This window comes from Ixodes scapularis, unplaced genomic scaffold (genome assembly GCF_016920785.2).
Source record: "Ixodes scapularis isolate PalLabHiFi unplaced genomic scaffold, ASM1692078v2 ptg000854l_1__unscaffolded, whole genome shotgun sequence".
NCBI lineage: Eukaryota > Metazoa > Arthropoda > Arachnida > Ixodida > Ixodidae > Ixodes > Ixodes scapularis.
This window is the reverse complement of record NW_024610056.1, coordinates 226,709-252,654: the sequence shown is the minus strand read 5'-3', so window position 1 is coordinate 252,654 and position 25,946 is coordinate 226,709. Positions and strand designations below refer to the sequence as shown.

At 46.1% G+C, this 25,946-nt stretch overlaps 1 protein-coding gene across 3 annotated transcripts in view; it reads right to left on the bottom strand.

Annotated features, from left to right (window-relative positions):
• The window catches only part of LOC8032119, a 51,009-nt gene extending 25,063 nt beyond the window's left edge, over positions 1-25,946 (bottom strand). Inside the window, exons 1-2 of one of the 3 annotated variants that reach the window (XM_040221039.2) lie at positions 25,301-25,946; positions 20,447-20,541 (exon numbers count right to left, since the gene is read on the bottom strand). In XM_040221039.2, coding sequence (XP_040076973.1) covers positions 20,447-20,541; positions 25,301-25,320 — 115 coding nt within the window. In that variant the 5' untranslated portion in view covers positions 25,321-25,946. Of the gene's footprint in view, positions 1-7,712; positions 7,792-20,446; positions 20,542-25,300 lie in introns of those variants that run through there. The other 2 variants (XM_042288006.1, XM_040221040.2) reach the window with 2 other exon arrangements.

The window sequence follows — 25,946 nt, the reverse complement described above, 5'->3', positions numbered from 1 at the left end:
CATTTTACCCTCAGGGCCAGAGGCATTACAGGGGGGAGTGGTAAGAGAACAAACAAAATAACAGTGCACATGGAAATTACAAAATAGAGAGAATACATGGTTTGGAACATTTGGACAAAAAAGAACACAATCAACAATTGATCTAAGTGATGCCAGGTAGATGATTCCATTCATTCGAAACTCTAGCAATAAATTATGTAAAATACTCGCTATAATAGCAAGATGTAAAGCCTCATTTGGGACAATGATCCAGACGTGTTGAAACAAATGCTGGTGGGGGGCCAGCAAAGAGACCAACCAAAATGATGTTTAAAATAACCAAGCATCAATTAGCATTATTAGTCACATAGTTAATATGTAGGTTCCAGGAAAGATCGGAACTTAGGATCACTCCTAGATATAAGAGTTTACAAGCTCTAGTGTTGCGTTATTGAGGTTATGCGTACAAGCAAACCTTACCTTACGGGCCACGTGAATTAGTTTACACTTGTTAACGTTTAGTTCCACTGACCAGAGCCCCCACCATTTAAAAATAAAATCCAAATTGTGCTGTAATTGATTGGAGTCAGAGTCATTGGATATCATTCTATAACTGGCACAGTTGTAAGCAAATAATTTGTAGGAGTTACTACACGCAACAGTCTAAAAGTGTTGTTTGTTCCGACAATAGCTAGATAGACAGATAGACAATTTTATTAAGTGCCTGCCAACAGCAACGTGGCCTGGGTGGCAGTGCACTGTCCAATGAGTGAATACATAAGATAAATGCACGTCTTTCAAGTAATAAAATCAAACAAAAATGTCATTGTCTAAAGACAAGGTGGTGTGTTGCAACTGTGTCATCGGACAGATCGCATGTTAGGATAATGTTAGGATAAGAAGTGTCAGCATGTGAACAGTGGTAAAGGTGTTTTTTTCTTTCTTTCTGCTAGACCATCGAATACGAAAAATCTCTTTGACTGGAGTATGATCCTTGTCAGGGAGAGATTACGAGAAAGGCAAGATTGCGTATAAAACAATCAAACCATAAAAAGTTAAAACAGCGTCCTGCTTGCGTGCGGAGCAAGAACTCGTGCGAGAAGTGGGGCAGTCCAATGGCAGGCAATTTCAAAGTTAATAAATGCTTAAATAACAAGTTGAGATCCACAGCACAAATTAAGGAAGACCACTGTCAATCGGGTTTGCAGTTTTCAACTAAAAAATTATACCTGAAATTTGGGGGTGATAACTGCCACCGATTAGTACAGGTGAAATCGGCACATAAATTGGCAACTACCTTTTTAGCTATTCGGCTCGGCAAAAAAAAAAAAAATAAAATGAGCCAGTAGTTTTAGGAATCTCCTAGCTGATTTAGATGACAGACTGTGCAGTTTACAATAAATTACTTCCTGACATCGCTGCAAATATGTCCTACAAACAACTGACATGTAAAAATAAGTGAAAACAAAAATGAGAGTGCAAGCTACTAGCTGTTTCAGGTTAAATGTGGTGAATTTACCCACAATGGGGTTTTTTGAAAGGATCAAACACAGGAAAGTTTCAAACACAGCTGAAGGAAGCTGAAGAGATTTTTGAAAAAAAATGAGATAAAGGAGAATTCTTGCATATTTTTGTCCCGTGAATTCGAATATCACAAACATTCGACGCGAGAAAAGCTGAAAAATTACCCTCCAAGTGTGACGTCTCACCCCTGAGGTTTCAACTGCCTTGTGCGTGCTCACTTGTGACTGTTCGTGTGCAGTGCTTTTGACTGCTGCAGTGTTGCCAGATTGGTCTATATATAGCCAAATTGGGCTACATTTCCTTCTGATTGGTGTCAAAATTTGGTGGTTGGCTATGTGGCTATTTTTGGCTATTTCTACAGGTGCGGCAAACTTTTCTCGAACCTCAGGTTCGGCGTCAAACTTCGACTAGGTAATTATCAAACTCCTAATCAGTTTCGAAAAAAAAAAATTGTTTCTCTTTTGGCTGGTTAAGAAAAGAAAACGTTAGGACAAAGACTTCAAACTGGTGCAAACTTCGGGGTTTTCATATCGCAGAGAACCAATGCTTGCAGAGTTCAAGTGGTCTCCACACAGATCAATGCAACAAACCAAACAAACAGAAGGCACAGTTACCACAGGTTTGGTAGCGCGTCTTCTACCGAGACATTGACTCAACTCTCCAAACGCTGCTTCGGTGCCCATTGTGAGAATCCTTAGGCACCCAAGTTCGTCAAAATGAGAAGTCTGCAACTCTAGTGCTCAACAACTGACGACCTCCCAGCCGTCGCCCACCCCAAGAAAGGCCAACAGAATCAAAAATAGCGTCAACTGGAGGGGGGAATCATATTCTACAAAGAAAAAAAAAAATAAAGAGGCAGGTGGGAGTTTGAAATGCCCAGGGTTTGAGCTCTTCTGCTTCTGCATTCTCTTTTTTCACTGAACGATCACATCTCCCGGGCTTCACAATAAAGCTGTCTGTGTGTTTTGTACTTAGTTATGAAAACCTACGAAGGAAGGGTGACATAATGTACACAAAATGTGGCGCATCGGAGGGTTGAAAAAGAAAAGTTAAATTGTTTGGCATGTGAGCGAAAAATTGTCAATTAAAGGGGCCCTGCAAAAACTTTTTTACTGGTTTTTAATTGGCACCGAACCTGAGCGCACTCAATGTAGTAACTTAATAAAACTTTTCTCAAATTTCGACTTATTTTAAAAGTTAGACAAATTAAAATTACAAAACAAACAAAAAATAACCTCATTCATGACGTCCTTAGTCGCTTCAGTGGCCGTGAACCAGAGTGAGCTCAGCGAGCGCTCACGGCTGCCGCACTCCGCATCGACGGCTCGAGAGGGCGCCACTAAAGCATGTTCTGGATAGGCTGTATGAAGCGGGCAGCCAGGGCGGCTCGCATTGCATTTGCTGCGCGATTAAAGACTAATTGGGCATAACACATCAGTGGCCACAACCGACAGCAAACACGGGGTAAAGATTAGTTCAGAATGAGAGCCACTTCGCGCTGCCAAACCGCGAAACGGCCAACCGCAAGCCAAAGCTGCTCGCCGAAGGCCTTCGGAGCGCTCGGAACTGGTCGCCGTCGGATCCTCCAGTCCATACGACCGCAGCGCCGCCGCGTACATCCGGGACCTTTCTACGCTCGCCATACGTCGGCGCCTGATCCAACTACACCTTTCTAGTATGCGCGACCTTTACCGCCGCTTGGTGGCCGGTACGTCGATGTGTCCTTTCTTGTTTCCGTACTTTCTAAACTGCATTTGTTACTTTTCCGATCCAAAATACTGAACAAAAATTACTTTCATAAATAATTGAAACGGTTCGCACCACTTATTATTTGTATTTTTACTGAAAAGGAGCTTTTAGCGGCTCTGACCAGATAGCCCAGGACCAAAGAGGTCGCGTATCGTGCGCTTTCGGCACCGTGGGTCGCCCTCGTAGGTGGAGGAGGTTTCTGCATTGTCTGGTTAAAATAAGACGCACTGATATTTAGTAACTCTCTCCGTACCCATCGGCTTGCCCAAACCCCAAGAGATGTGGAAACTGCAAAAAAGGTAGACGCTTAAATAGGATTGCAGGGCCCCTCTAATAAGCGAATAAACTTGGCTTAGTTTTCTAAGAAATGGCAGTCGGCAAATAACTTGGAGAAATATGAGCATCGTTCATCCCCTCAACTCGAAGCCGGGGCAAGCAGCCACGTGGCCTGGTGCCTGTTCTAGGTACGTTACCAACATTAATCGTAGCCACGCGCCGGGGGCGGTAAAGTAGAAAACGCGTGCCGAGCTCCAGGCATCGTTAAAGTTGGGCTATTCTCATCACCGCAGTAGTTGGACACGAGCCACTGCCCAATGCCCGATCGTTTGCCAAGGAGTTTGACTGTTACGAGCTGAAGTCGACCGCTCAAGCAGTTCTCGCTCAACTGTCGTCACGAGGGTGGTTTCGAGGCCACAATCACGTCATCGAGCTTCGCGAAGGCAAGACTGAAAGAAAGCCCCCTTTCATCTTGGCAACTTCACTCGACCAAGAAGCTCCTGAATCAGTGGCAACCGTGTGCGAGAATACTTGGGCCAGACTAGGACGTCTCTAAAGTCACGAACATTCCAACTCAATATCGTTTCATGACCCGATAGGCGACCCAGAAAAAGAAATATAAAGGGAGATACTAAAGACCCCATTCTTGGGTATTTTTGCTGCGTTTAAGAAACACCTCCCGAAAAACTTTAAAACAGAAAACTGATTTTTTCAGTGACTGCGAGATATTTTTGCATCGTCCACAAGGGCCATGGAGTCAAACAATCAGCGTGGGCCTCACAAGGAGTCATTCCCAAGCAACCCAACGAAAGTTAGACGAGGTGAAGGCCACACTTTGCACCCACTTTCTTAAGTCAAGGTGAGAACAGAGAACCCACAGCAGCCATGCTAAGGTGACCACGCTAGGAACAAAAGCGGCGTTCCAGACCGCTGCCCACTCCCCAACATCCGGGACTTCACCGTCCATCTTCGAGGCTCCAGCATCTTTTCGAAGGTTCACCTCACCCGCACCTACCATCAGATTCTGGTAGGTGGAGACAACATTCCCATAAGAGCCATCACGTCCGGGTCACCACGCGCGAGTATCACGTGCGCCGGGGACATCCACTTTTATTTCTTTTATCTCTCTCGGCTTTGAGTGTATGGCCGTAAAATAAATGGCACTCGGTACTAGCGATACCACCTAAAATACAAATCTCGCACATAATGCCATTGGAAAGCGGATTCAGTAAAGTTTGACATAAGCAAGCGGCAAAGCAGTAGACACGCGTTATTCACCTCGAAATAGAACCGTGCTGCCACCGTGTGGCCGAAATTAGAAACATGCAAGAACGGGAATACCGCCGCGGATCGTCTGCTACGGGTGCACCTTCAGAAGCAGAGATCTCTACCATGCAGGCACGTTTCTGGCTGACCCTCCTTATTAAATGATTGTTGCTTTTTCTTCGCGATTAATATTCAGTCGGATGCTTCCATAATTTTAGTGATGTGGTTTGTAGGACCACTACGTCCCACATATTTTTGTTGTCTCGCACAATCCATAGCTTTTCTAAAACGCTGAACACTGATTGCAGCCAAGGGTTGATTAAAAAATTAACCCGACTGATAACCACCCTTTAATTGACTAATCAATCAATAAATCTGTTAGTCGATTTTTCTCCAGTCATATTTCACGAAAGATGTCAAAACTACACTGTTTTTACTATGTCGTAAATGGCATATTGCAATCTCATTTCCAAGTTGGCATTGTGATGCCTACAGAAATCTGAACACGTGAAGCCCTTTAAAGTGAAGTAATTGTTAAGTTAATATAATCTAATTTCCCTCGATGACAATCACAAGCATGCTCAAGTGTCTTACGGGGGAAGCCTGCGTCCTAAGAGAAATAGAGATGCCAGAAATATGAAAACGGGCATATTTTTTTACTTTTTTCCTCCGACTTTGTTCAGCACAAAACTCAGATTAAATGGCGGGGAAAAAATTTGCCCCATTTAAGCGTGACTTAAATCATCTAAAGGTTAATCGATGAACTGCCCAGTTCTGATATCTGTGAGGTGAGGGCGGAGGGTTATCGGAAAGTCTCGCGAGAGTCGCTAGCAGTCATCAGTAAAAGAGCGTCGCTGCGGCCGATGCTGTCTGCGTCGGGGTGCGAGATGTTTGCTCCAGTTGCAAAGTCCACTACATTTGAGAGGAATATTTAGCCAGAAATTTATAACATGAGCTTCTCGACATCCACGGCCCTCCCCGAGAAAATTGAAGCCGGTGAACGCAACCGAGAAGAGCATCTCGCATAACGCTACTCCGTTACACTCGTTTATTCCACTCGTGACAAATATATTAGAACCGTTTCTTTCTCCTGTCTCAGTTGTCCTGCAAACAAACAGTTTGCGGATCGTAACTAGAAGAGCCACTCTGTCCTCAATCGCAGCAGAATTGTTCCCACCCCCAAAAATTTTCCCACACCATGGCACAGTAAAGGGAAACATTGGCTACGGCGGAACTTTTTTACTCGTAGAAGGTAGTAATAGCACGGTAATTTCCAATAATATTTATGTGACCACAAAAACTAAAAGTTACGAAAAAAAAAGCAAAGAACCTGCGATTTTTCAACCCACAGTACCAGTATTATGGTAAGTATCCGCATTGGAATTCCTTGGTCACACAGGTGAACCGATCCATCCTTTTTAAAAGCAACCAATATTTAGGATAACTAGGGCAGTTCACCCAAAAGCAAGCCTTTGTTGCAGTAATCCATGCTTCTGCCTAGGACAGACGACGCATCCGCACGAGTGGTCATTCTAATTTAGGCTTTTTGCTGGTTACACAACCCAATCCTCACTGAAGCACCGAATAATACAGCATCATTTTCCGTTAAAAGTACTCTCCCACCGACTATGCGACAAAATAAACGCGAGAATCTATGCCATCTCGCGTGCGAATAGGAGAGCCTAAGGGGTGGCCACGCTTCTAGCCCCACTTTGATGATGATGATAGCACGACAGTAGCTCCACCTCTAGGTCAATCTCAAGGACAATAGGTCGAGTGATATACGAGTAATTGTCCTATATAGAGAGTAGGCACTGCGATCTATCCATTCAAGTACAAGCCATGGCTAGAACATTTCTAGAAGCACCAATTAATGCTAAGTTCTTGTTTTGACTGCAAAACAAATTAAAAAAACTATACGGTCCAAAAAAAGTCTGAATTTTGTCAGTTTACATGCCAAAACCAGTCTAACTTGACTTCCAGTAACGCATTTCATTGACAAAAAGCGGACACAATTTTGCTCTGTACTCAATTGTAAGAAAATTCTAATATGTAACATAATATATAGTTTTGAACATTTCTCCAATTACATAAACAGATACATTTTAAAGTGAATTTCCTTCAAATTGATGGCATTATACATAGTTCCTCTAAGTCTTTCTATTTGCTTGGGTTAGTTACTTGTCTTTAGAGACTTAAAGGGGCCAGCAACGATGTTATGTAGAATGTTTTTCACTCTAAACAAGCTTACTGGCACTAGGGACTCCAAAATAGTCGCACGCAATGCCACTGAACAAGAAGCTTCTTCTTCGCCACGTAATTCAAGAATAAAAGCTTCTTTTCAGTCTCTCCCGCGCAAAACTTGATGACAAAGTTGCGGGGATAACAGAATTGTCGGCATTCTCAACAATGCAATCCCCATGATTTCGTCATCAAGCTTCGCGATACCCTCGGTGAAAATAATCGAGCGTGGCCAATGCGGTGGACATGAGCACAGCGTGAGCATTGTATTGGAGCTCGAGACAATAAAAACCTCGACATAGGCATTCAAGCAGTGGCTCGTGCGTAGTCGCCACGACGACAGGAATAGCCGACCCTTACACAATGTGTGGAGTGCATTGCAAGCCCTGTACTTTGCCAACCCCAGCACGTGAACGTGATAAACATTGGCAGCACATAGTTTCAGATCAGGTGGCCACTTGTTCTGTCTACAAATGTAGGAGATAAGCGCTACTAGTTTTCTTTTCCCGTATTTTTCTTCCGCGAGTGCCGTTGCGTGGAGAGAAAAACTAACGCGTGTTTCATAGGTTAAGGTTGTCGAGGTCCTAAGCGGTATTTACGGAATGTACAAGGTTCGTTGTCTCGCTCCTTTAATGACGCGTCGTACAACTTTGACCTAATGTGAGCCAAGTGTTTACCCATCTGTTGTAGGTCTAGACTTTTTCCAAGATACTTCTTAGATGTGCAGAATAACTGGTGCATGCGTCCCACGTGCAGGGTGCACAGGCAATGAGAGATGGCGATCCTCTTCTCAACTGCATCCAAGTTCTGCGAAGCATTGGTCTCAACATTCCATCTCTAATATTTAGGTGTCCTCCTAGACTCAAAATAAAGCTTTCATTTGACATACCCTTCACTGTTGTGGATCCTGTGCACATAATGAATGCCCAGTTAATCTAAGTGCTTGTTCTTACTTCACTGCTATGCCAATGAATGGTAGTTAGAGAAAACAAGCTAATTTTGTATTTCTGAAATCTGAAGCCAAAACACAACTTGTTACACTTCCATAAATTCCTGCATGCAACATTGCGCGCATTTACTCTGGGAACTGGTTGGCCAGGGAGGAGGGTTGCATATGGTTTCAGTTTCGATCGACACGTCGACAAGGCGAGATCACACACAGAGCATGAACTATTTACAGTCGTTATCTCATGTTTCCTGGTCCCGAGCGCATCGTTTCGGATCTAATCTAAATGGCGAGACCTCGAAGCTTTTGCAGGAGCCCAAACCGTACGTAAAGATTGCCTTGACATACGATTCTCGTAATTTTGTACTCGAGCCTTTTGGCTATAGTGTTTTGAGTTGTATGTAGGAGCCAGTCCCAGAAATCTCGACGCTGCGGAGCTCGGGGATTTTGCTTGTGTACCAGTCAATAAGCTATAAACAACCAATAAGTATACAAACGCCAAGCTTGCTCCTTTACATCAGTGTTGCTGGTCACAAAGTTAATTGTTTTGTGCATCCATTGACAAAATATACCCTTTTGCAATTACTGTTTCTCTAAATACGCCCGAGTATGCGAGGTAAAACGCCATTCAAAAGCTACAAACAAACACACTTATCTCTTATGCGTACTGACTCGCAGTGCTGCACACATGCATTCTAAGAATTCAATATCGGGTATGCGCGCAAAGTTATCCTGCATCCATAGAGGCACATTCATGCATACAAACCGCTTTTAAGAAAGCAACAGTAAGACAGTAGCGTGAAGAATGTCGCACCGTTTGCCGGACGGCACATATACGGGCATGAACCCCTATGCGCTACGCCAAACAAACTAAAGGATTCAAAGCTCACTTGATGGTTGCCAATGGCCATAAGATATCGTTATGGGTTTGCTTTCTTCCCGACTGAGTATTCTGAGATCCTTTCGGACACACTGTTCAGACACAGATTTTGGGCGCCAGTACAAGCTCGTCCAAAAAGGCCTGTTGAGGAGTAGGGGACGCTTGATAGGGCCCCCGTCGTAGCTAGCTGATCTCAGCGTTTGCAAAAACTTAATTTCCAATCAGCATAAAATTTGAGTGTGAGATATATGATGACACGAGGAAGACATCATAGTAACTATTCTGTGAGGTCGAATTTATTGAGTTTCCTTAAAAGTTAATGCACAAACGTTGGGCTCAACCTTGAACTCCCGTGAAGATGCGGCTTGTTTTTCACCCAATGAAGTAACAAGAAGCGGACGATTGGCAAACAAAATACATGTAGGGCTCAAAGTGACCAAATTTTAGTTGTGGTTTACTGATACTAGACAAGGTTACTGTCGAGACCGGTTATAACGAAGTTGGTTATAACGAAATAGCGGCTACAGCGAAGCGATCACAGTTTCCCATTCCCTTTGGCACTTTGTTATAACCAAAGTCGGTTATAACGAAATAGGGGATATAGCGAAGCGATTCCCGATTCTCGTTGACTTCGTTATAACCAGTCTCGACAGTATTCAAATTGAGCTCATAGATACCATCGTAGGGTGAGGTGACTAAGCCACGTCTTGCTACGTTTGCATACGCACACAGAATATCCGGCGTGTCGAAAACAAGGAAAAGTGTTCCGGTCTTTCTTCTAAATCCCTCGAGAATGCTCGTAGTATTCGTGGGAAGTCAGATAATCGAGAATGCAAGCTGCAGATTCGGTCACGGCGGGATAGCATGAACTGAAGCTGCTCAATCGAAACCGAAACTGAGTGGCAAACTAGTATACCCAGGGTACACTGCATGGCATTTTGCCGCAATGGTGCTCTTTGAATTTTGGAAGAAGTCTATTGGAAAAATACCAACGGGTATTTCTCCAATTGGAAGTCCGAAAACACAGATGGTAACGGTTCCAATTGGAATACAGACGAACCCGGCTATAACGAATTCAAAGGGAATCGTAAAATAGTTTGATATATTGATAATTTGATATACAAAAATATGTCAACTTAGGCTCCAGTTGAAATTTCCGCGCATCTCTGCCAATACCGAAGGCCGCGACAAATGGGACCTTACCATTAAGAGCCTCTAAGAGCCGCTAAATGCAGTAGAGCTCAGTGGGTGAAGATTGCAAACATCGCCGCGTTTACGCGACGGTGTTTGCGATCGTTTACGCGCGCCAACAGCAAAATGCGAAAATAATTCTAAAAAAATGAAAAAACGAAAAAAGTGAGCCACATTCAAAAAAAAAAAAAACTCAATTTATACACGAACTCAACTCTGTGACGTCACGGCGCGGTGGTTGCGCGTCGGTCGCACTTCCGGTCAGAAGTCCCCATGCCAGACGTGTATTCCTGCGTTGTTTCGAAAGGAAACAGACAAAAACCTGCCCTCTCGTCAAAACACCGCGACTGGGGCCGAACCAAAAGTGTCGAGGAAGGTTTGAAGGTCACTTTTCACTTGCTCGGTTCGTCAGAGAATCTGGATATGTGCCGTGAAAAGGGAAAAGCAGACGACGTCGGACAACAATTGCTTGGGCGGGAAGCACTTTGGATTGAATTCACGGATACTTGTGGTCATCAGATTTATTTGTTTTGTACCAACATGAACGCCAGAAAACAGTCAAGTTTTGCGGACCACCTGCGGACTACATTCAGTGCGTTTTGAAGTTCAAACGGCCGCCTGACCGTTCGAACTGTCGTCTGCTCTTTCAAAGGTTTCTGCTTGTCGTCTGCTCTCTTAGACGACGCCGGTCCGTAGACACCCGGTACTTGCGATAAGAAGTAAGTGCAGGCCTCAAAAGACTTAAATTAGAAGACTGGTAAGCAGGCTTGATGTAAATAGTAGACACAAAGATATGTTCATCATCGTTACCAGCGACCATCACTGACTTGTTATGCCTAATAGCCCTTTAACCTGGCAAATGCCGAGCGCTCCGCGCTAGCGGTCGTCGAGCGGTCGGCCTCCGTGAGCGATCGGTCACGTGATCCATCCCAGTGGCAAGCGCTGCGGAGCAAATCGAGCGTAACGCTCCAACGCCACCGCTTCAAGAGCGTCTGCTCTCGCTTTTAAACAGTTGCGGTTCCCATTGCTATCTTGCTGAAAGCATGAAGTTCTGATCGGAACTTTATGCTTTGACAAAAAGTTGATTGTTTACTACTTGATTAACGGTGACCCCGACGTTAAGACACAATTTATTTTTCCTTACAGTTATATAAGCCCGATGAAGACAACTAGAAGTACTTGTACGAGCCGTAGGATGCTATGAAGCAATACCAAACACGTATGCCGTAAAGCGATCGTCATCTCCGAAGGCGACTTCCATCTGCGGAGTATTTGGCGTGTTGTCTTCTAATTATTCCAATAACATTACAGAGACCACAAAACGAACAAACGACATATACCTAGCTCTTCATCCGAATTGGCGCGCACAACGCCTTTGACGTAAAGCGGTATCTTGGGCCTCACCGCTGGCCAGCCAAACGACCCGGCAAACAGTTCGCCGAGAACGGCTGCCACGTCGTCACTCGACCTGGAGCTAAGCTGGTATCTTCGTCGCTGTCGCTGCGTTCTATTAGACCTCCTGAAATTAACTGCAACGATGTCATCACCGCAGTATGCTCGGGCGAGTCGGTCATGACGAGGGGAACGAAAGCAAACACACCAAGAGAGCCCACCAGCAATCGAAACAAAAAAGCCGCGAAATGCCTTCACTCCCCGCGGGACTGTCGATAACGAAAGTGAAACGTTGCGAGAGTCGACTACGGATCGTACTCCTCCAAAAAAGGCTGCGCGGAGAACTACTCCGAGCCACTCGACGCGCTCCGCCACTTTTCCACAGGCTCCAGATCTACAAGCAACACACGGAGAGATTGCTCTCATCTCGCGAGGGAAACAAGAATCCGCGCGCCAAGCGCTCGCTATTTGCCAGGGGAAGGGGCTATAATTCACTTGGTCCGATTCTGCTTGCGATTTTCAGTATCGACGTCGACCATCTCAGCTACGGTTCACGCTTTTGCAGCCCTAGCGGCGTCGCGACTGAAAATTGCGAGCGAAATCGCATCATGCGACTCAGGCTTTAGCGTACATACTGCGGCGTCCACGCGGAATGAATCGCCACATATCACATTATTCACGCGAAGTTTTTCGTTGTAATGAGCCTCGGTAATCTCGTTGACGCCGCTCAAATTAGTCAGACATCGCCAGGAAGACGTTGAATCAACAATTCAAACGCAAAAAAGGGCAGGGGGACTCACACCGACGCCGACAACATCGCATTTCAATCAGTGTTGCCAGATGGTCCCACCAAAAACTGCCAAACGATTGGGAGGTATAGCACAAATATAGCCAAAGCCGTAAAACAAATATAGCCCAAAATAGCCAAGACTGAAAATGATTTTTAAGCATTATATTAACAATTTCTCACACTCATTCAATACACGCTACAATCTCTGTTTTAACCCTCAGATGCACCACCTTTTGTGTACATTATGTTACTTGTGAACTTTTCAAAAAAACAAAAAAAAAGCTTCGGAAGGATGAAAATCTGTACAAAACTGGCCCTTCCTTCGTAGGTTTTCAGAAGCACAAAACACACAAAGACAGTGTAGCGAGCTTGGTTTATGTCCCTACATTTATATTTACAATATTTACAAATGGTTGTTAGTTGCAGTGCAGAAGCTGGCCATTGTAGAACGTCCGTGCACCACGTCACCCCGAATCTCAATGTCTCGTGGCAGCCGTCACGAATCGCGTGGCACCGAAACACAGCGCTCTCGCTGTCGTTCCTGTTGTCCTTGTAGCTCGGGGGCTACAACAGCTTTATTGTGCAGCCCGGGAGATATGAGTAAAAGAACAAAATACAGAAGCAGAACAGTCACAACACTGGGTGTTTCAAACCAGAACCCCAATATCTCAGGTCCATATCCCTCCAGTCTTTTTCTTTGTGAAGAAGTGTCACCCATTCATGTTCACGCTATTTGATTGTGTTGTCCTTTCTTGTTGTTGGCAACGACTGGAAGGTAGTCAAGTGTTTAGCGGTGAAACTGCAAACTTCTCAACAAACTTGGGTGCCTAAGGATTCTCACAATGTGCACTGAAGCAGCATTTGGAGAGTTCAATCTACGTCCAGGCAGAGCCATATGCGTCCGGGTTGAAGGCGCGCTACCGGGCCTGTGGTAATAGTGCAATCTGTTTGGTTTGCTCCACTGCGCAGTACGGAGGCCGCTTGAACTCTGCAAGCTTTGCTTCACTGCACATTGTGAAAACCCCCAAGTTTGTAGAAGTTTGAAGCCTTTGTTTTTACTCTCTCTCCTCTTGACTAGCCAAAAGAGAAACTTTTTTTTTCGAAACTAATTAAAAGTTTAAAAAAACACTAGCCGAACCTCAAAGTTCGGCGTCGAACCTGAAGTTCGACAAAAGTTTGCCGCAAATAGCCCAAAATAGCCACAGAGCCAAGCACAAAATTTTGATGCCAACTAGAAAAAAATGTAGCCCAATTTGGCTATATATAGCCCAATCTGGCAACACTGATTTCAATGGTTTGTTTATGGGCAACGGCGAGCTTCTTGCCCACACCCCCATCGCGCATGCGCGGCGCCAATGGCGTTCGCTAGGGGCTCTGTGGTTTGTTTGTAAACATGTGTGTGGATTTCAAGACTGTAAAGATTACCAAGCAAAGATTAAGTGAATGGTGGCAGAAAGCGAGGGAAAACTAGGTATTTTCTTATTAACTGATGGCAAAGGGTTTTATAGCCCCACTTTCTTTGCAGTGCGGAGTGAATATAGATTTCACATTTAAATATTCTAAGCTTAAGTGGTAAAACAAAATGGCTAGGTGGCATAAGCTACCGCCCGATCCAAAGGGCTCAGCCGCATTCATTCATCCATCCATCCAAACATGAGTTGGTGTATAGAATAAAGTTAAGGAAGCGACAAAAAAGAAACCTGACTAAATTCAGGCAGCAAAAAAAGGAAGGCGAAAAAAAAGAAAGGCAAAGAAAGAAGACAAAGACGGGCAAAGCAATAATGTCGAGAGAAAACGATAAACAAAGATAAGGTGTCCAAAGTGCGATCGCTCAACCGTTGCGTTGTTGTGGACACATTCAACTTGACAAAGTTTTTTTTTTTTTTTTTCTTTTTAATTTGGGGTTAAGAGGCCGCTAGCGACAGCAGTGTTGGGGGAACGAGCACACGCTGCCCCTCCAACAGCGGGCACACCCTGCCCTCCCTACGCGCGCGTGTGCCCTTCCCCTTGCTTTTGCCATCCTCCACTTTTTTTTTTTTTTCTTTTTTTACAATTGCTCTTTCGCTGCGTATCCCCGTGCGCGTATGCTGGCTTGGCAGTCTGCCATCGCCGCAACGCGAGCTCGCCGCCTGCGCAATGCGACTGCGGGAGAAGCGAGGGGCGGTTCGGTTCGTTGGCTATATCAGTGTCTCCGCCATGGCCCATGGGAGTTCGATACAGAAAAACTTCAAGGGGATGTTTGGACTGTTCGATATAAACAATAATTCGAAATACCCGGGTGTGATATAACCGGGCTCGACTGTAGTACCAATTGTTTATGTCTCCAATTGAAGAAATGCCAATGGGTCCAACTGGAAGTCCGAAAACACAGGTGGTTACGGCTCCAAATGGAATATGTAGTACCGATTCGTTACTGTTCCAATTGAAAAATGCCAATAAGTATTTCTTTAATTGGGCATCTACCAATCGGTATTTCTTCAATTGTTAGTCTGAAAACACAGATGGTTACGCCGACTGGTACCAATAGGAAAAGTCAATTGGACCCTATGGGTATCTTTAACTGGGATGTTAATCTCCGGCAAAGAGACGAAATGGATGCGCGTTTTCCCACAGCAGTGCACAAGAGCACCACAAAAGTAGTCTGGTGGCCGCCCTCTTCAATTTTCAATCCAGAAGTCATGTGGACACTAGTGCCAGCTGTACCACTAGCATACGCTATAACAATTATCTATGGAACCCACCAAAGGCATCTGCCAAACCCCAGTGGAGGGACGGACGCCTAAACCCTTTCGATTGGGCGGCAGCTTACGCCACCTGGCCGGCGTTAATTCACACCACAGGGCGATCCTTGGAAATGCAACCGAAATCTCGGTCAAAGAGCCATTTCCGCAAGAGCTCATCCAACGGCGGACACTTTAAAGGGACACTACAACGAAATTTCGGCGCTCATTTTTTGGTCTATATGTGTTCAAAGGAGCAGCATCACATCGAACATACCAATATCTTGTTAAAAAAGTCACGAAAAGGAATATTAAAACAAATTAAACGATTAGCAAAGAGCACCTGGTGGATGCCGCTAACGCCTCGCTTGTAATGCCCAGTGATGTGATTGGCCTAAGCCATTTTGGAGCACCTTTTGGAGCAGCCAAAACAGTGTTTTGGAGCAGCAAAAGTGGCCTTTGGAGCAGCCAAGACAGTGTTTCGGAGCAGCAAAAGCGGCTTTTGGAGCAGCCAAAACGGTGTTTCGGCGCAGAAAAGTGGCTTTTGAAGCAGATATTCTTAGAAAAATAAATATTTGTTTTAAGTGCTGGACAAATGAGGGGCACTTTGTGTTGTGTTGTGTTGTGGCGTGTTGTGACGGAACTCGCTCTTGTGTTTTTACTGCTGAGACATCCCGCAAGTATACAGTGCTGTAAGCGTTGGCGAGCAATTCCGAACAAAACATTTGCCACCGTTTTACTAGCTCCCGACGTGCCAGATTTTTGTAAAAAGTAAGGAAACGTAAAACAATGGATTGCAAGCGTCCCGGCTGGTGCCTCTGTCGTGCGATCATGTTCAGATGCATGTGAGGGAAACTTCGGTAGGCTTGCGGTTGCACGTGCTTCGTCGCGCGCGCGGAGACAACGGCTGCTCAATCGAAACCGAAGCCATGCCACTCCGCTCCGTCACCAACTGGTTCCCAAAATAGTATGCAGAATGTAACTGTCCAGCACATGGCTATAAACAGTCCAGCGGCGCGTGCTTGCCAGACCAGCAGGCGAGGTACAGGCTAAACACACAGAAAAAAAGAACCTGGGCGTATTGGTGTATGACATCGCGAGCCAGGGTCAAAACGTTCTTGGAACGCTTTGTGCGACGACTGAACTCTTAACAAATAAGCGCGCTGTGCGGGCTCAGCGTGCAGACATTGTCCCTGTCTTCTTTGCTTTAGCTCACTTCACCAACTTTCTGTCACGGCAGATTTTTCCCTTACCGGGGTCCCTCTCGAAAGAAAGCTAACCGAGAGAAACCTAAATAACCAATGCTAAGCCAAGCAGTCTTTGAGTTAAAAAGGGATTTTTCTAGCAGCGTATGATTTAAACAACAACAGGAATGTCGATGCGTTTCAGTTTAGAAAGCGCCATATCTGCAAAGATGTGGGGACGGCAACACACGACGTCGCGCGACCGAGGCGACTGTGGCAGCGCTAGCGCTTCAGGTCACAAAGTAACTCTCGCCGCGCAAAAACGTGGTTTTGTTTCACAGCATGACGGCATGGCCGGCATCCGGCACACTAACGTCGGAGCATCCGCACACTTCTTCGTATATCGTTGAAAATTTTTTTTAAAAGGACGCGAAACGAGATTTTTGACACGAAACGCGAAAGTGCGAAACGCGAGACAGCGGGAAAAGCCATGCAAGAACGGATACACGATTGATGCAGTGTACGTTGTGTCGGGCGGCCGCTTGCGCTACCTAGCTCACGCAAGCTCAATTACAGTACTCAGTTTAGTTTCGGTTTTTAAAGGCGACCAAAATGGTTCTTTGGCGCAAGCTTGGCGCAGATTACCCATATTTTGGCAAAATGTAGCAGGATGTAGAAGGGTTAGCTCCTTGGCGCAGTTTGGCGCAATTGGCGCAGCAATCACATCACTGAATGCCCGTCTAGGAACCTTGACAGCTAGTGACGGAGGTTGTCTCGCCTCCGGCCACGACGAGAAAAGAGGGGCAGGAGGAACTCCCCTCTTCCCGAGAATGCCTTTTGTGTGTCGCAGAAGTCGCTATTGTCCCCCTACAAGATTATAGAAGATTAACCCGTCACTCAAAATTCGTACAAAAGCAGCCGCTTCGGTGGCTGGAACGACTAGGCCATCCTCTCGACGTCCGCCTCGCCGTAGCTTTGCTCGTCTTGAGACGACCTACGTCACGATTGCGTTGGATGTCACGTGGTCTCCGCTGGGCCTTCTCCGAGCGCTTGCCAGAGTGGGCCGTTTATAACAAAAAATACAGCCACCAGGCTCAAAATACAAACGTATGATTGTCCTTTACGGATATTGTGGATCATATTCAACCTATTTTTGAACGACGGGAATATTTCAAATTTCGTTGAAGTATCCCTTTAAAGGGATACTGAAGCGAAACTTGAAATACACCTATTATGGTCAGAAATAGGTTCAATATGATCAATGATATTCATAAATCATAATCGCGCGTTTGTATTTTGAACGGATGGCTATATTTTTCACCCTGATGGGCCCGATTGGGCGCGCGCTCAAAAATCGGCCATCGGAGAGCGCGATGCGTCTTGGGATATTGGGCGCATTCGTGACGTCACTTGTGCCGGTCGGGAAAGGCTACGGCGTGAATGTTGTGGTTACGAGCGTTGCCACTTGGTGGCGCGTCGACGATTTACGACCTGTGACAACGTGGTCGTTTGAGATGTGCAAGGGCTGCACGCACGCTGCACCACGGGACCACGGCAAGTCGGCAACCACGGCAGCACTGACAAAACCAGCTCTGAGGCCGGATTCTCAAAGCGAATTCACGACGAAAAAAGTGCGTACGACAAATTTGAGAGAAAACCCGTGCTCTCAAAACGAAATGGTCGTAACCTTTGCGCAGGTTACGACAGAATCCTACGACAGCTCCGAAGCTGTCTTACGCACTTTTTACGATCAAATCAACAAGGCCGACAGCGTCGCTCAGTTACTTGGTATCGGCCACCAACGGACATTTATTTTTCTTCGTGCTCTTCTCGTGCGACCCGACTTCAACCAGCAAGAAAAAAAGAAGGAGTACTTAAAACAGACCATGATCAAGAACGCAGGATCCACAAACACACGAGAAGAGCTACAACAGCCACGATTCTGCCGACCGAGCGAGCTCGGCAGAATATAGTAAGCCTAGCAGCAACATCGACTCGGCGCACCGTTGCTCCGGCGGTCCTTGGCCAAGACCGTCTGTCCATGACCGGCTGGCCTGCTGAATGGAATATGCCCGCGCGACCCTTGTGGACCCTTATCCGGATGAGTAGTTTGATCCCTGAACTAAATTTCAGAGGTCAATATTTTCCCCTTGTCATCTCGATCTCCTTGTTTTCCGAGACAGCGGTGACGAACGCTGTCGTCGAAAAGGGACTCTCATTGATTCTATCTCCTTGTTTTGTGTGATAGAGAGCTCAAATAAACGCCATACGGATTACCTTGGCAACTCGGTATGTACACTCTGTTATTAGTATGCCATTTTTATTCTGACTCGACGCTACGTCAGTGTCGAGCTATAGCAGTTCGTGGGAGCTACGCGATGTCGGTCTAACCTTTCTTTGCCGAGTGTCATGTCAGTATCGAGTTGCAATCGTAAAAGATCGGTCCAGAAGCGCTTACCGAAACGCGGTCTAACAGAGCGAATCCAGCACTTCGATCAAACGCGCGTGTCCGCTCCGAGTGTGAACAGGTATTTGGCATTTGCGTGGCTCTTGCTGACACCCTCGTAGTTCAAACATATCCTTTTTAACGTCGGCTTGCAGCTCGCGATTCGCAGCAACTAATACCGGCCGTGCCAGAAGCATGCTCGGGCCGTGTCGTGCAAAGAGCCGCAACGAGAACGAGCTCACTGTGGCCAACTACGCTTTGGCTTTCTCCGCCAAGGCTTTGCGAACGCGTTCAGGCCTAGGCGAATTCTGCCGGCACGCCGTATTGTCGCAGAACGGCGCTGCTATTTTGGCACAAGTGATGTCACGAGAACTTCCCCCCATCCACCAGATGAGAATTTGAAATCGTTTAATTATGTTTAAAATTAGTTCTCCTGTGTTTTACAGCGCAATATTTATATTTCCGAGGTGGTGCCTGTCCCTAGCCCATATTTATGCAACAAAATCGGCGCTAAAATTTCGTTTCACTACCCCTTTAAAGGGGTACTCCGGCGATTTTTGAGCTACCTAAACTAACTATATTTATTGACTTCCCGGCCTTTACCCTTTCTGGTATGCTATTTAGTATCGTGAAATTCATAATAGTTATTGCGAAATCGTCAAATGAAAATGATGCAAAAACCAACATTCAAATATACCCACCCTTTTCAGTGCCGTGACGTCAGTGGAAGGCAAGCTTGCCAGTTGGGCGAGCAGTCTAAAAAATAGAATATGCCAATCATTTGTTCCGTGCTGGAGCGCGGGGACTGGAGCGAGCTTCCAAGGCATTCATTTGACACCATGAAACTGCTTCGAATCAGTTGGGAACAAATTCTACAGTCCAAAGAGTGAACCCCTGCACTTCCACTGACGTCACTTTTTCGTTGTTGCCAGTAGAGACTTTCAGTTTGAAAAACACGGTGAGGACCAAAATTGTAAATTCAATAACTTCGTGAAAAGAATTATTTTGACCTAATATTTGGGATACTATTTTGGCGATGTTTTGGCGAGTTTAGCAAAATTTCAAGCAAATTGGGGACCATGAAGAAATCGGCGGAGTACCCCTTTAACTACACTGACTGAAATGCGTGTCCGAATGGCGTGTTAACCGCGTCCCAAAAAGTGGTCCCTCCATTTTCGCCCAACGACGTCGTAAAGCATCCCATTGCTGGCCGCGGTCCTGGCAATGTCGCAGCGGCGGTGGCGAATGCAGCAGACGCCCGTCCTGCCACAGATTGCCCTCTGGCCCGAGTCCACCAAAGCTTTGGCAGCCGGAGGTTGGGACGCCGCGACAATGGCCACCCTCGCATTCCTCCGGGCTTTTTATCAGAACTTCTACATTCAACCACCAGGACTGCGACATCCGACAAAACGATCAAGAGCCTCAAGTTAAGAGTGTATTCAACTCAAACCACGGAGAGTGTTTGCAATTTAATGGCGGCATTAGAGACGACGAATGACATTGTTTTTTGCGTTTAAAAAATACTTCTCCTATCGGAACGAAAATTGTGCCTAAAGAAAAGCGGTATTTTATTCTATGCTTAAAATACTCTAGCATCTCCAGGCCTGTTTATTACCGGAGTTACGCCGAAAAACAACCCGTAGCCCCATAGAGCTGCAGCAAAATTCTGCAATTTAATGGTGCCCATAAGCATGTTACCCCGACCGAAAAGTTGAACGCACTTTCACTTGAGGCCGCGACCCTCTAGCCGTTCCGACGTCGCTGCCACTTGGGGACCACTTTGGGTGCATGAGCGGAATAGACGCGCCAGTCAGACATGCGTTGCAGGCATCATACTTGAACGTTCAAAAGATGGTCGTTACCGTGTGCGTCTGCCAACAGATCGGTTGGACCGTGGGTTCGGACGTGGATCAGGCTGGAGGCTGCAGCGCTGTACCCCAAGGACCTCAGTTTCGATCTGAAACAATTGCCCACAAAAGTGACGAAAATATTTTTGGAACTGCGCTTCGTCTTCCAAGCACAGCCTCTGGGCACCGCCGGAGCCGCTAAGTCAGCTACGCTCGAGAGTAACCACTCTACGGCCATCATGGTGCTGAAAATCATGGTTGCCAGTCATCCCAAGTTCTGTCTGGAATCGCGGAAAAAACACTTTTCCGTCATCTGGAAATGCCAAAACAGTCCGTGACAGGGCGGAACGCTTTCACCCGAGCTTCCCAAGACCATATCTAAAGTATGCAGGAATTTAGAATTGCAACTACCGTCCATTGTTTCCACTTTGCACTACGCACCCAAATGGCGGCACCCATGAGAAAACCGGTGAACGGACTGCCAACACTCTAGGCGTAGCTCTCATAGCGGCTCTACAGGGTGAAACAAGGAGACGCCAGGCTCTTTAAATCGACTGGAAAATTCGGTTTCTTAACCTATCGTGCTAAGACTTTGTGCAGCGTTGCCCACAGATGGTGCATTTTTTTTGTAAAATTTGCGAAGAGCAAACTTATTTGAGGAAAAAGTAAAGAAAGAAAAAGGCTTAGGTCCTATGGAAACGCAGCGACGCCACCGGTCTGTAAACAACACGGAGCCGGTTCGCACGGGAGACAAGAGATGGCGCAACAAATTCTGCCAACGAACGAGCATACGGCGCCGAGAGCAGGCCTTTTTAGCAGACAATCTTTTCGATTCAAAAGCGGCGCGCGTTCCGCAGGCGGCGACAGTCGCAGAAACAAAAAAGACAGGCGCGGTAACAGCAAGGAACTGCAGTTCCTTGTTTGCAGAAGGGCCGGCTCTTGGCGTCGTCTGCTCGTTCGTTGGCGTCGTCTGCTCGTTTGTGCCATCTCGTCTCCCGTGCGAAACGGCGCCATGTTGTTTGCAGACCGGTGGCGTCGCTGCGTTTCCATAGGAGCTAAGCCTGTTTCTTTCTTTACTTTTTCCTCAGGTAAGTTCACTCTTTGCAAATTTTACAAAAAAAATGCACCATCTGTGGGCAACGCTGCACAAAGTCGTAGGGCGATAGGTTAAGAAACCGAATTTTCCAGTTGATTTAAAGAGCCTGGCGTCTCCTTGTTTCACCCTGTAGGTGCCACCATCTTTTGCTTCCAGAGTATGTACAGCATGGAGGTAGGAAGCTTCTGGAGGCAACATGATGCCACCAGAGGTGAAGTTGGGGGAGACTTCTGGTTTGGGAAGATGCCCCCAACAACAACCAAAAACAAACAAAACCAAAAGACGCTGCTGGACAGAAAGGACTCCCTTGGGCACATCTTGGGTACCCTGAGGGACGTTTCCACCGACCACGACCTTCCAGCTGCACTTGGAATGTTCTCGTTTGGCTGGCTTGGGTCAGTATGCCACCTCTTCTTCCTACTACCTCTACAGGGTTCTCCCAAAAACATTTACGGGTTTTTGTTTCGCTGCAAAATGAACTAGTATGTGCATTGCCAAAAGCTCATTCCAGATGCCAAGGTTTCGAAACCAACCGTCATCTTATTCAAAAGCTCCAAGCAATCTTTTTTTAAATTTTAAATGGGAAAATGGTGGTTGATGGAGCTCTCAGATACACGGAGCTGAATGGTGCCCATTACTGAAAATCGGGCGAAAATGAGATCTATTTTCTCCTTGAAATTTTCAGAAAATAACTTTTGAATGACATATCAGTTCTGAAACTCGCATCTGCTTTGGACCACTTGCGCTGCATTTGGGCAGAAAATGACCGTTCTCCGATGCATAGTTTATTTTTGCAACAAAAAAAAAAGAAACAGCAATTTTTTTTTTTTTTTGAGGGGGGGGTGGTCAACCTGCAGACTGTTTGATAGCCAAGTTTTGCTAAGATGCACCCACAGCTGCCAGACGACACTCGATGTCACCTCTTTTGTGCTATGTCGTCAAGGCTAGCATCAAGGCTGCAAGGCCCTCTGGCCCGGCCGTCAATGCGAGCCATGTACGGGGGAAGTAAGTATGAAACCATAACAGATGCGAATTCGGAAGTACAGTATAGAATCATTATGACAGGCCTTATTTGATAGTCATGAAGGTCTGTTGCAAAAAGGAGTATGCAAAACACAGCTACTCTTACTACAGACTTTGATGATGGTTATGACTGGAGTCTCTTCTAACCAGCAAGACAGTCGAAATGTGAATGGATATTAGAAAAGAACTGGTTCATTGAAACTTCTAAACTAACGATTTTTTATTGAACCGTGCTCATGATCGTCATTCCTGCGCACTTCGGGCCACATGGGGTTCACGAGTCACTGGGCACAACGATAGTAGTTCGCACAATGGATGCCACCGTTATCAAACCAGTCACGCGAGTCTGAAATAATGACCACTGCCCAAGAGTCTGCTAAGATGGAATCGTGAAGTACTTACAAATCCCCTAATATAGTCCATCATATTTGAATGTATGTTATAACAGAATCTGTAATAACCAAAGTTAGCTCAATGGCATAGATAGGAAGACCAACCAACTTCCCGAATTGGCATGGTCCATCAAAATGTCTGGTGTAACCAGATCTGTTGCAACCAGGCTATATTATATGTACCTAAAGCAAGTCCATAGTGTGAAACAGACTAAAAAAATATGATTCAAAGCAGCAAGCTAATCCACAAAAATAAAAAAATAAAACTTTTCTGGCCCTTAGGACGACAGCGATAGATACAGAGTAGACATCCAGTCATACGACGAGAATAGATGGCATCATCTAGCATACCGAATGGCAATATTTTTTGAGAAGGAGAGGACAGCAGTTGTTTGATTTGCCATGCTCAGCCAAATATCAGCCCAACAGGTACAAAATATCGGATTTTAATCCCTGAATCTCCGCCAGTCGAGGTTCTAAACTTTAGTATCGTCGAGTCTATTGATTCTAATACACTTCATTTAACTCTTCAAGAGAATCGGGTCACCGCAGAAGGCTAGCGACCCCAACCCCCAAGTTTGTCTCGCAATACAATAAGCGGAACACAATGAAGTGGCACAATAATTATGCACACATATAGTGTTCCTCAACCCCCACATAAAAAAAAAAATATACATATACTTACATGTTTGTTTTATTGCAAAAATAAACTGCGTCGCAGAGGGCTCAGTTTTTGCCCAAATGTAGTGCTCGCTGCCTGGACCAAATGCCAGAACTAGTAACTGTTATCTTATTCAATACAAGTGATTTTCCGAAAGTTCCAAAGGAAACTTGAGGCCCGTTCCTGGCAGCAGACGCCATTCATTTCTATGTACTCGTAAGCACGTCGGTCGCCATTTTTGAAAATTTCTGAAAATCGCTTACCGTCATATTTTGAGCTGGCCCACCTAAAACAGAAAGTAAATCGGGTGAAACTAAGTGGTAGGCTAACTTTCGGTGTGTGATCTATGAACCCAAGACGACTCTCCTTTTTATCTCCCGCTGTTGCCGAGTCGTAGCATTTCTGCCAAGGTCACCATTGGGCCCTGCAATTACTAAAAGTGTGTTATATTTCTGTCTTTAAAATAACAGTAAATCATAGCAAAAATAGGGGGCGGAGGGGGTCTTCTTTCAGGGGTGAGGCACCTCTGGGGGTATTACGGTGAATCTTTTAAATTAGCTAAAGACAAGCTCTGAAACTCTGGCATCTGGTCTGGCCCGCTAGCACTACATTTGGCCAGACACCGAGCGCGAGGCGCATAGTTTATTTTTGCAGCGGAAAAAACGCTAAATTTATTACGAGGACACCTTGTACGTTCATCTCGTCAGTTGGTTTTCTGCAGCACTTCGGGGCGACCCTGGAGCGTCGGGAGGGACAGGCAAAATATAAACACAAGAACCTCCAATGGACCATTTGCAAAAAGTCTGAAAAGGAATGAATTATGGTAAAGCCCCGTATGCTCCTCCTTGAGAGTGCAGTATGCCTTTTGCCCAACCACCCAGGCACCAAGGAGAACGCTGGGAATGAGAGTACATGCGCTCTCACTATTGGCGTTAAAAACAATTAAATAATGGGAGTGAGGCGTTGATGAATGCACGTGGTGTGTCTTAGGTTTTTGCCTTGGAACAGTTACTGCTGCAGACACCAGCACGTGTAGCACATGCAACTGCACTCGAGGCATACTCCTCGGTGCTTGGGAATTTCGGCCAAAGGTCCGTCGCACACCTGAATTCGTTGCCTCCGTCGTCCGCTACAGCCAGTTCCTAGAATCCCTTTCGTTGCCACAAAGGGTGCTGCATGTTTTGCAACGGGTCTATTCGTGCTTCTGCCTGGTTTTTCCCAGAGACACTAATTACACACGCTGCCACTTCAGCCATCTTGGTGCCTAAAATCATTGTTGCCAATTATCTCAACTTTTGTCTGTAATCGCAGGAAACGCTTTGGGGGAAATATTCAGTCCGCAACAGAGCAAGACAACATAACCTTAGCTTCGTGACACTTCTCGAGCTTCCTAAAGCTCGAGAAGCGGCATTTTCGAATCCTAACGACCACCGAATGCGCCCCTACTGCACTAATTAACCCAAAAATGGCGGCTTCCTCTTCTGCATATCTACGCCCCATCGTGACAACAAGAAGTTTTAGAATAGGGGGTCCCAACGCTAGGTGGCCCCCAAGCAGCTTGGGGCTTTTCTGTGGAGTCGCACTGCGCATGCGCACTTCTGCGCATACTCTATCCGGCGCCAGACTGCTCGGGAGGAGGGCTGCCTCACTGAACCAGCTGGCCCGGGGAGCACTTTTCCTGCGCAACGAATGCATACTTTTTCTTTCGGGCGTTCATCGCGCCAGGCGATCGAGCTGTCCGGCATTACCTTGGAGGATGCAGGTGCGCGGACAAAGCCCTGCGACGGCCCGCGGCACAGGGACACGGAGTGCACGGCAGTTTCACTGGGATGGGGTACCGTCGCAAACGAGGTACCGTCGACGATATCACAACGGCCGGCAGCGCAGAACACTTTGTGGCGACGGTGGAACGGACAAAACCGAGACTGAGCAGGAAGTGAGGTTACAGTCGAGCCGAGCAAACACGGAGATGATCAGTGACGGAGCGAAACTGGCAAGGAGCGATAACGGATGATAAACCGCAACTTTTAAATCAAGTGATAAGGTTTACTTGCGCTGCACTCCGCTAGGGCCGCTAGTTGCTTCTTCTGTAGCACCTCGACAGGCCCTGACGGTATTCCCATTATGTTAATCAAGAACTTGGGCCCAAAATCTAAGCAAGCATTAAGAGAGGCAGTGAATAAAATGGTAACGGATGGGAAAGCCCCCGATGAATGGAGACTAAGCAGGATGAGCATGATATATAAACGAAAGGGGGACAAAGCGGACATAAACAACTATCGTCCTATAACGGTGACGTCAGTGATTTACAGGGTGGTGATTAGGGGTGTCGCGAACCGGCCG